Source organism: Pituophis catenifer, unplaced genomic scaffold (assembly GCF_029215685.1).
Source record: "Pituophis catenifer annectens isolate HBS135680 unplaced genomic scaffold, rPitCat1.0.hap2 SCAF_2, whole genome shotgun sequence".
Classification (NCBI taxonomy): domain Eukaryota; kingdom Metazoa; phylum Chordata; class Lepidosauria; order Squamata; family Colubridae; genus Pituophis; species Pituophis catenifer.
Genome location: NW_027256882.1, coordinates 159,340,105 through 159,351,773, shown reverse-complemented (window position 1 = coordinate 159,351,773; position 11,669 = coordinate 159,340,105). Strand labels below are relative to the sequence as shown.

General features: G+C 40.7%; 1 protein-coding gene across 1 annotated transcript; it reads right to left on the bottom strand.

The window, feature by feature from the left end:
• Window positions 1-729: 729 nt before the first annotated feature.
• LOC139310704 (aquaporin-5-like) lies at window positions 730-6,043 on the bottom strand. The gene is made up of 4 exons (XM_070934914.1): window positions 5,681-6,043; window positions 3,374-3,538; window positions 2,436-2,519; window positions 730-1,205 (listed from the first exon to the last, which is right to left on the bottom strand). Exons 1-4 carry the CDS (start codon window positions 6,041-6,043, stop codon window positions 1,032-1,034), a joined length of 786 nt encoding a protein of 261 aa, XP_070791015.1. The 3' UTR covers window positions 730-1,031.
• Between the last annotated feature and the right edge of the window lie 5,626 nt (window positions 6,044-11,669).

Sequence of the window (11,669 nt, the reverse complement as noted above, 5' to 3'; positions counted from 1 at the left end):
ATTTCTACCAATTAATCGCAGTTCTCCTCCCCTGATCTACACTGTTGACTTGTTCTAAGCAACACAAATGATGGCAAGTTTCCTTCCTTCTCAGCTCCTTCTCTCTCTGCATCAGAAAAATGCAAGAACTAAATTGGGATAATCTAAATGGCTACGGGAGACAGACTGAGCTCTATTGAATAGCCCTCAAAGAATTTCTGTCTGCTGCTTCTTGGAAGATGGAAATTAAGCCAAAGGAAAGAACTTTGATGTACTGTATTCCCTTTGAACCCTGGAATCACTTTAGGAAGGGAATGGCTGCAGGCAGTTCCTGAGGACACTTGCTCCCATCGGCATTCTATGCCAAGAAGAAGACTCTTTATAGATCTTAAAGTACTATCTTCTTTTAAGAAGATCTGCCTTCCTGGGACCTCCTACAAATCCTCACAGGTTCCAGTGCAAAGCTGCTCTCAGTTTTTCCCTCTTTCACAAGCCAACCATAACAGCCTTCAGCTCAGGGTTTCGCTTCATATTTCGGCTGCCTTAAATATTGAAGTTAAAAACATCCTACTCATTTCAAAACAAGTAACAAATATTGGTGTATAGATGAGAGGAGCTCAAGCCACTGTGCCCCCCTCCCCCCAAAAAAGCCTGGAGCATATCAATAAACCTGTAATGACAAATTCTGGACTCCTGCCATGAAGTCAAATGTCAATATCTAAACAAATGACTGTGCCCTGTTGTAAAAAGAAAGAAGAAAATAAATGTGGATAGAACAATCCTGGAGCACATCCAGGTTTCTGCAGCCCCAGGAGGTGAAGGTACTGTCTTTGTCTGATTTTGCTGTTTGAATGAGCCATGTTTTCTCATCCACTCACATACATACAGCCGCGGATTCAAGACAGTTATTTAGGCAAGTAAGCTGTTTCCATTCCCTCTTCAGGTCCTGGGCACTGGAGGAAGTTTCTTGGGCCTACAAGGTATACAGTGAGTGTTTATGGACATGCAAGCCATCCGGTTCCTTCTCTCCCTCTCCTTCTGATCGCTTTTGTTTATGGAGAAGACATTTCCATGCTTTTCTCTTTGTCTTCCCATTCTTCCTCTGACTCATAAGTACCTTTGATGATGGCTACTCTTTCATTCATATTCATTGAGTGAGGAAGCAGAAGGTAGTTGTACAACAGAGAAGCTAGAATGGCTCCAGAAATGGGTCCAACCCAGAACACCTAAAAAACCAATACAAGAAATTAGTTAAAGACTTTCCAATTTCGCCAACTAAGCCAGCTAGCGCAGTTAATACAGTTATTGGTGGGTTTACACAACATACGGGTATTGGTTAAATAGGGCCGAAGTAGGTTTGGTAGGTTCTGAAAAGCTATTTATTATTTTAACAAGTTGTATGAATCAGAATATCCTATTAAGACATAATAACATTTGATTTGATATTATGTGATACATTATGTGATTTATTATGTGATATTATGTGATACAGCCTAGTTCATAATGCCTCTGAATTTGAGAAACATTGAATTGTTTCTGCTTATGCAAAATATCTGTGACTTTTCAGAAGCTAGTATGAACTGTATCCGGGCAGTGATGTGTGTGTGTGTGTGTGTGTGTGTGTGTGTGTGTGTATATATATATATATATATATATATATATATATATATATATATATATATATATATACACAGTATATACATTTCTTGATTGTCTTCAGATTCTGATGAAATTACATCAATTTGAAGGTTCTTTTTTTAAAAAAAATAAAAACACAAAGACAAACAAAGAAAAATACTGTTTCCAAGGAAGGAAATAATGTTTCAGTGATACTTGTGGTGATGTTATGGGCTTCTGCATTTCACTGTTTTTTCAGTTCAAATTTTGAGAACCATAGTTTCAGCTGAGATATGAACATGTGAGACTAGAGAGAGAGAAATCCTGTTCTGTTACGAATGTTACAGAATTTTTGGCTCAGCATGGTTGCAAAGCAGAAGAGAATAATGCTATACTTTTTTTGAAATATTTCTGGGTTATATATTGTAGTTTATGGAGTAGACCATAATCCAACCCTATTTCTACGTAGCGCAAGGATCCATTTCTTATGATTTGGAAACTATATTTCTGTTGACCAACCCTCACTTTGATAAACTACAATGTCAAGGTCCTTTTCATACGTGATGTTATTAAGGTAGGTATTGCCCATGCTATACCTGTGGATTAGGTATTTTTAATGGAGAACTTTGTATTTATCTGATTAAATTCCATTCTGTCCTTTCCTCCCGCTTTTTTAATTTATTATAATATCTTGGATGTTCTATTTTCGTCAGTATTAATTATCCTTCCCGGTTTTATTTAAGCATCCCTTCTCTAGAAAGCTGCCATTAAGAATATGGTTTGATCAATTTCATTTTGATTACTATGAGCTATGCCGCTATGATAAATCCACTTCTTACCCAATGAGCAGAGGTAAATCTTTTCATGACAACTGCAGGTCCAAAAGACCTGGCAGGATTCATAGAGCAGCCGGTGAAATAGATCTGTAGAGGAGAACAACAAAATAGGTTAGGCATATAAACTTCCCTTGCCACTTCAAGGCGGAGTTTTCTAACAATCTGTCTGCTCCTTCCCCTGGAAGATCACCTGTTCACAGAGAACACGAAAGGTCAGGCAATACATACCAAGGAAGAGTTATTGTTTAAGAGGAATTTTGGCACTTCCTTCTGTGGCTTGATGCTACAGAGGCTCTACCATCTGTGCTGATGTTTGGAGGAAAGAGAGCCAGCTTGAAGTTCAACACAGGCACCACATGGATTGTGAAGACTGAGTGTTATGAATTCTGTTAATTACACTACTCACAAAAGCTTCTGCCTACAACATGGGTGTCCAACCTTGCCTTGGGCTGCATTGAGTGAAGAGGAATTGTCTTGGGCAGTATATATATTATATAACATAATTAATATGTATTGATAACAAACTTTATTTTTAAAAAATATTTTTATTGTAGGGCCACATTACTAGTTGTCCAGGGTTGTATGTGGCCTGTGTGGTTGTTTGTGGGTTGGAAACGCCTAGTCTACAATGCCTATAGTAGATCCTAAGTTTGTTTTGAAAACTTGTGCCTCAGAATTGGGAAGTAGTTGTCTAGGAAGTTATCCTATTCTCAGAAAATCCCCATATTCCTAATGGTCAACTGTGCAGAAAAGATTGTAGCTACAGATGCCTTGTTCCCCTAGAGTTCACACACAAGCTGCTTGCACAGAAGGAGAAACAGACTGTCATAGTTATAGCACCTTATGATCTGAGGGTGGTTACCAGCCAAAGTGGCAGTGATGAGTCGAATAAGTACACTGCTTTCTTCGGCTTTTGCACAATGAGCACAAACAACACTTACCCCCACCAGATGGCCCAGGGTGACTGACAATCCAATGGACAGAGATGGGGATCCCACGATGTCATTTCGGCGGTTGTCGGTTGAGGCAAAAATGCACAAGACAAGCTGGAAAGTCAAGATAATCTCCACAACCACAGCCTGACCTGCTGTTGTGTTGTTGCTAAGCTGTTAGAAGAAAAAGGACACAGGTTTAGTCTTTAGTCTTTTATGTTCTTGTCAGGAAGTCACTTCTGCTGAAAATCAAGAAGAATTGTGAATGCTGAACTGTGGAACAGATCTTCGTCATTGCCTTTTGGTTTAAATCTTTTGAGATGTGATCTGCAATTAACTCTGCACAGTGGTTTTTCTTGTGTCATTGGGGGGGGGTGTTCCTTAATCTCAAATAAACAATTCCACTTACCAAGTTTCAGCACAGGTATGAGATTAGAGGTACCTTCCCAAAAGAACAAGCTAAGAGGCTTTTGAAAGCTCTTGAAAAAATAGAGCATGGTTCTTTGGGTGTTAAGAAGTTCAACCCTGATTTCGTAAAATCTCTTTCATATTGTGTCTTGGTCACAGAAATTAAGCCTCGTCTCCTTCATCCCATCTGGAATATTTTCCTTTGGATAATGTTGTATCTACCAGTATGTCAAATGGGCTTTAAAACCATGGGGGCTTGTTGAAGATAACAGAAGGAAAGATAAGAGATTGTTCAGTAATTTGGAATAGATTTAAATTTTCTTTTAGGTAGTCTCAGTTGGAGGTACCCTGACCTTTAAATGGGTCCTGATATCATACTTAATGCAAGAATCTATTAAATATGACTTAGAAAAGACTAGTATTAATATATACTTCATTTAAATTCCATTGGGGATTTACATATATTTTTTTACCACCTAAGGCAATGCTTACTTTAGTTGGGGTTATAAAGCAAATAGAAAGCTTTGATGGAGCAAGAGGCTCTGGGTTACTCCCCTTAGGTTTTTCTTCTAATAACCATAATTAGACAATTGATACAATATCTACATCACTGGGACGGTGAGTGCTGATGAAGTAAGAAGTGTTGGAGAAATAAAGGGAGAAATAAAAGCTGGTTTGACCTAGTGGTTAAGACACCAGTCTAGAAAAGAAGACTTGGTGAGTCCTAGTTTTGCCTTACATGACAGCCGGCTGGGGGACTTTGGACTAGTCACTCTCTCTCAGCCAAGCTCACTTCACAGGGCTATTGTTGTGGGGCAAATAAGAGAAGGAAGGTCTATTAGGTATGTTTGCCACCTTGAATTATTTACAAAAATTATAAAGGCAGGGTCAAAAATCTAAAACAAAGGGGGTCCTTGGGAAAAGCGTGGAATGAGGGGAGTTCATCCATAACCTGAAATCATGGCATAATTCTGAATAGAAGTAGTCTCAAATTCTACTTGCAATTCTTAGAGATGAGACTTGAAACTCCCACTTGCATTTAATAAGGGAGGTTTATGGATATGATTTCCATTATTCCATATTATCTCCATGCCGTTTTCTGTATCTCTTTTTGTCCAGCTCTAATAATGGTTCTCACAAGCTTCCCAGATTGTTTGTCTAATTTATTATGATGAAGCCTTGGGTTCAATGAATTTAAGGCTGCCCTGTGATCTTTTCCAGGGATCTTAAAATAGGCCTGTTCTACATGTTTGTAGCTGTCTGTCCTTTTCTGTTCAAAACCCTCTTTCTTTGCACTGAGCCAGAAATGATTACCTTGATTATCAAAAGCTATTTTTCAGGAGGCTTGGAGGAAACAATATAGTAAATGATATGTATGTGTATGTTTGTGTGCGCCCATGTAAATCCTAGGCATCATTCTTTTGATGCCTTTCCAAGAACACACAAGCCAACACTCACAAATTTGCATCAAGTGTGAAATTACTGGGAAAAGGAAAACAATGAATCTTTAATAAACACCCAATAACTCTAGGTAGATTACTTAAACTGTTCCTGCTGATCCTTTGATCTATGGCAGTGATTGAGTTAATGCAGTTTTTGCTTTCCTTTTTAAACCGACTCACTCATCCCCTTAGGATATGGGGACATTTGCACAGAGCTCTTCCTTGTAAATAGCTCCATGCATGCTAGCAAACTTCTAGGGCCATGGATAAGAGAACATTTCCCTCTTACGTTCCATCTGTTGTACCACCTGCTCTCTGGGAATGGAAAAAACACTCTTGCACCAGTATCCAGGAACAGAACAGCTGCTATTTCTTTTCCCCTGAGATGCAAATTTTCCTTGGACCTGCCTGAGAATTCTTCCTACAGATAATTAGACCCCACCACCTTGTGAGAAGATGTACTTACCCCATTGGCTGCCAGATTACCACGAGCATTTGTGGGGGTCACTCCGTAAAGGATGCCTGCACCAGCAATGCCCCCCAGCAGCTGAGCCACGATATAAAACAACATCCGGAGGAAAGAGATCTGATTCCCAACGAAGAAGGCGATGGTCACCGCTGGGTTGATATGGCCACCACTGATGTGACCAAATGTCTGTACCATTGTGCCAATTGCCAAGCCAAATGCCAGGGAAATCTGAAGGACAGTTGGCAAGGCTGATGGCCACTTCAAGGCTGACCCCAAACCAAAGAACACAAAAATCATGGTTGCCAAGAACTCGGTGAAGACAGCACGGAGAAAAACAACGGTGCAAACTTCTCTCCTCATGGCTGGGCTGGAGCTGGTGGACTGGCAATGATAAGGCCAAAGATGTAAAAGGATTGTCCAAAAGTTGGGGCCATGCAGATATCTATAAATATATATAGCTTTCTTTCTGTAGGTGTAGCAAGAAGGGATTCTGCCCAAGTGTGGGTGGAGCCCAAGTGTGGGTAGAGCCAAGAAGTTGGCCAGTCCCTTTTTCTACCTGCTCTTGTGGAGTTTGGAAACTTTCCATCTTCAAGCCAAGGTCTAAGAGCTTTCCCCTTTTCCAAGCTTCCAATTTGGATGCTAATTTTCTTATTTTTATCTCCACACAATGGAGCCCTGTTGAATGGCCTTGCTGTCATGAGATAGCCACAGCACTGCATAATGACATACAGATTAGCACCTAGTCTGTTTACTCTGGCCCTTCCCACTCCCAGGCCTTTCCTTTTCTAAGCATCTTTGATTTGTAACCTTGGGCTTTTTTTTTTTAAAGGATTTTTTTTAAAACAGCATTTGGATTGTGGCACCTTTGGTCTACTTCTTCTTTTAATCCTTGGACAATTATAAGTGGGCAGCTTTGCCAAACTGGATTCTTTGGAAAATGAATATTTTTCCCCCAATGAATTTTTTTTTCCAGAGGAAAGAAACTGGAGAACCTGAAAGCCAGGCCATGCCCTCATATGCTGATTTGTCCCAAGGCTAGAGTTCCTAAGGAAGCTGGTGAATCAGGTATAACTATAAAAAGAGCTCTTTGCTGCAGAAAACCTGAAATCTATTTGATTGGACAAGATTCTTCATGATTTACAATCAAGGGAATGCTACATCAGGAGCGCTGGTGCCTTACAGTTTAATTGGCCCTAGTTGATTCTCAGCAAATATCTTCCAATGGAGTTTCTTCAAGCCCTTGGTAGATCTATTTGTTTATTATGGTTATCCTGCCTTCCCTTCAGGAACTCAAGAAACTGCACTCCTTCCTCCAAAAGCTGTGGTGGACACATGCAGACTCGATTTGGATTAACTGCCATTGCTCCTTGCCGAATGTTGTTTCATTTCACAGTTGTTATTTGATATCAACAATTATTATCTGTCTCATCTATCTTCCGAGATAGGTTGATGGACTTTTCATTTTGCAAGTAAAAAAAAAAACAGTCTGAGAGACAGAAAGGCAGCAAAACCTTTACTCAGCTGTCTGGGCAAGGGTTTGTGCTCAAGGAAACTGTCTGGATTGAGGGTTTGTCCTCAGTCCCGCCACTGCTGGATGTGCACAGAAATGAATGCAAAATAAAACAGACTGAAAATGCCACAGGTCAATGAGGTCTGCAAAATGATTAGCATTGACCATTATCCATGTTTAAATCTAGGCAATGCTCCCTGTTCAGTGGTGGGTTTCAAAAAATTTTACTACCAGTTCTGTGGGTGTGGCTTGGTGGGTGTGGCTTGGTGGGCATGGCAGGGGAAGGTTACTGTAAAATCTCCACTCCCTCTTGATCAGCTCTGACTCCGGAGGCAGAGAATAGATGGGGGCGGGGCCAGCGAGAGGTGGTATTTACTGGTTCGCCAAACTACTCAAAATTTCCGCTACCGGTTCTCCAGAACTGGTCAGAACCTGTTGAAGCCCACCTCTGTCCCTGTCCCAGTGGGAGACATGTAACCAGCCTCCATACTATGTTTTTCCATAGCAAACCCACAAACGCACAGGACCTGTTTTCCATTAGTAGAGAATCTTAATAATGAGAGAATTGTTGCTGGGAGCTGGACTGATAACACTTTCCTGGCAAGGTTGCTTAAATTCAACTGGAGAGGAAGCTGGCAGCCTGCTGGCAAATACATATCCACGCAGGCTTGGTTTGCCACTATAATCTTTCATGATTTGTAGCTACAAAGGCAAATAAACAGTGCTCTTTCTCTGTGCATGAATGCATATGTCAGCCTGTCTGTGTGATGTGAGCACAGAAAAAAAAAAGGGGGTGTGGGTCTTTGCAGGAGGGACAGAGGCAGTCTTATATATCTCTGTGTGTGTGTTAGTCTCAGTGATGGGTTCTGCCTTCTCTCTAAAGACATTCAGCAGCTCAGTGAGTCCTAGGAAATGATGGGGGAGCAAACACGGAAGAAAGATTGGAGTATTAAATGAGAATTTGGACTATGTTTTACTTGGAACAGTTTACATCTTATATCAACAATATCTGCCTATTGCAGGCCCTTGGGAAGGACTCGATAGATAAATAAAAGTGTCAGATGTAGTCTAAACATCTGGCTGACTGTGCAAAAAACTTTAATCCCCATGTAATTAAAACCGCAATATGCATAAATTAATAATGTAATAAAATCTTAATTAAATAATCAATATAACATTGATAGTAATTATATATTATATTATTATTTTATATAATACATGATCCCCAAAACAACTGGAGCACCACTTGAACAATAATTGGCATTGACAAAATCGTCATCGGTCAATTACAAAAGGCAGCTTTACTTAGAACAGTTTATATCTTGCAATCAGGGGCAGGTTTCAAAGCCCGTCTCTACCAGTTTGCTTCTTATTATGAAGGGCAACCAAGCCACAACTATAACTCCAAATGCCTCGTTTCCCACATGGGTACTGTGCAACAATTGGGGTGGGAAGGGGTTAGAGGTTGTCAGAAAAATGGGTTAGTAAGCCAATTTTTATTTATTTTTTTAAATTTGATTTATATGCCGTCCTTCTCCAGAGACTCAGGGCAGCTTACAATGCGTTAAGCAATAGCCTTCATTCTTTTGTATATTTTATACAAAGTCAGCTTATTGCCCCTACAAACTGGGTCCTCATTTCACCTACCTTAGAAAGGATGGAAGGCTGAGTCAACCTTGAGCCTTGGAGAGATTCGAACCAGCATAAATTGCAGGCAGCTGTGTTAATAACAGGGTGCACTAAACCACTGTACTATCAAGGCTCAAAATTAATTATTTGTTTCCTTGTTGGCAGCAAATATCAAGTAAAGGACCAGAATATAGGTCCCCAGCCCAGGTGCCCATAAACACCAATAGGTGGCCTGAGGCTGTGGTACATGTGGTGATTAATTGTAAGAATACAATTAGTCCTCAACTTTCAACAGTTCATTTAGTGATTGTTCGAAGTTACAATGGACTGAAAAAAGTGACTTATGACCATTTTTCACACTTACGACCATTACAGCATCCCCATGGTCATGTGTTCAAAATTCAGATGCTTGGCAACTAATTCATATTTATGAGGGTTGCAGTGCCCCGGGGTCATGTGATCACCTTTTGCGACCTTCCGACAACCAATGGGGAGGCCAGATTCACTTAACAACCATGTTACTGACTTAATATCTGTAGTGATTCACTTAACGACTGTGGTAAGAAAGGTCGTAAAAGGGGGAAAACTCACTTAACAGATGTCTCACTTACCAACAGAAATTTTTGGCTCAATTGTGGTCATAAATCAAGGACTACCTGTAGTAGATGGAGGGACAGAAGCCATCTGTAGTGTTAAAACGAAAAAAATACTCATGTAGTGCAAACTGGCTGGGAGGGAAAGGTCATAGTTGTGCCCTGCTTGTTCTCTTCACACCAAGAAGGAGTTCTAGAAGGTTCTATATCGGTCTATGCCATTACTCGTCCTAGTGTGCAATCTACAGAACAGACACTGCACATGGCAGATAGCCTAGAGGATGGTGACTGATGGGGGCAAATCAGGTCCCACAGCAGAGCAGAGGAAAATAAAATCCCCATCATCAATGGCCTGAACGGCCTGTGGGGAAGGGATTCTTCTTGATTCCGAATACAGGTAGTTCTCAACTTACAACTGCAATGTAGCAAAAAAGAAATTCTGTTGCTAAATGAGACATTTGTTAAGTGAATGTTGCCCCATTTTATGACCTTCCTTGCCAAGCTGATAATGAATCATTGCTGTAGTTACGTTACTATCAGGGCTGTTAAGTGAATCTGACTTCCTCATCAACTTTGCTTGTTCAGAAGGTCACAAAAGGGGTTCACATGACCCCAGGACACTGCAATTGTCATAAGTATGAATCCGTTGCCAAGCATCTGAATTTTGATCCCAGGACCATGGGATTGCTGCAACGGTCGTAAGTGTGAAAAATGGTCATAAGTCACTTTTTTTCAGTGCTGTTGCAACTTCGAACGGTCACAAAATCGAGGACTATCTGTATCGCAATCTAGAAAATCCAGTTGCTCCATTGACAGTGCCAGGTTAACAGTTGTCTTTGTAGTGCCACAGACTTTAGAAACAGAGGGACAACGCATAATCAGATCAAGAAGGATGGACTCTCGCAATCTGTGAGCAAGACTGATGGAGACATGCAGAATTAGCCTCATTGTTTCCCCTTCCCTTGGAAGGAAGGAGGAAGGTGGATTTATGGAAGGTGTGGTTTCATATGAATTCAAGCTTACAAGGAGTTGGGCATTGGGTGTAGGCCCTGAGGTGGCAACCAACACAGATCTTGAGTATCTAACCCCAAAACTAGGGGCATTTGCAGGGGAGGTGATAAAAATCAAAAAGGGTGATCAGGACTCTATGTTTGACATTCCCCCCCCCCTTTTAATATGCATCGTTAGTGCAATTGATTAGAAAACAGGTGGGGCTTTGATCATGAAGTTGTGACGGCCATCTTCATTTGTTTGTTGTCCCACTGTGAGCAGCTCTTTCTGAAACATGCAATACCTTCACATAAGGAGTTCAGTTTCCCTAGTTCAAGAGAAGGTGATTTAAAAAAAAAATGTTTTGGGAATGTTTTCCAGTTCTAATTCCAAAGTTTTTCAAGTCCAATTCCAGACTTTCAGCAGCGAAAGATAACAATGGGGTCAAAATACAGTAACATTACAAAGAGTGGAGAGGCCCAAAATATTTGTGGGTTTCTCTCTCTCTCTCCCTCTCTCTCTCTTCACCGCCCTCCCCCCTTTCTCTCATTCTCTCACTGTGTGTGTGTGTGTGTGTGTGTGTGTGTGTGTGTGTGTGTGTGTGTTTGTGTTTGTAAGGAGCAGAGTGAAGTAGTGCTTTACTTTTTTAGATTTATAATGTCTATCCAAAGGTTGACATAGCTTTTCCTTTTGCTTCTATTTTGACAACTGAAACCAATTTTTTATATATATGTTGGTTTCTCACCACACTTCATAGTATCATTTTAGTAACAGTAACAGAGTTGGAAGGGACCTTGGAGGTAATCTAGTCCAACCCCCTGCTCACGCAGGAGTCCTGTACTAGGGATTCAAACTGCTGACCTTTCTGATCGACAAGCTCTGTGTCTTAGCCACTGAGCCACCTAAATTTATTTTTAAATTCTAAATTTAGCCACCAGGCTAAAATCTCAAAGCAGTACTAGGCCTATACAAATGGGGTTTGGGGGTGGGGTCTAAGTTGACCCATGGGGGATGGAGGATTCCCACAGACAATTCTTCTTACTTCAGTGTCTTCTGTTCATTTATTCTAGTAGACATCTCATTTGGGATCTGTGACATTTGTGACTCTTGAGAGAAAGAAACTCCATCAGTCAAGTCTCACCCTGGTGTCATTTCAGCTCAGCATGAAATTACAGAGTAGAGCAGTGTTTCTTCTCCAAAACAATTTTCTACACCTCTGAGCTGAGAACTTGTACAGCATTTGTCAGAGGGGGAATGTATCTGG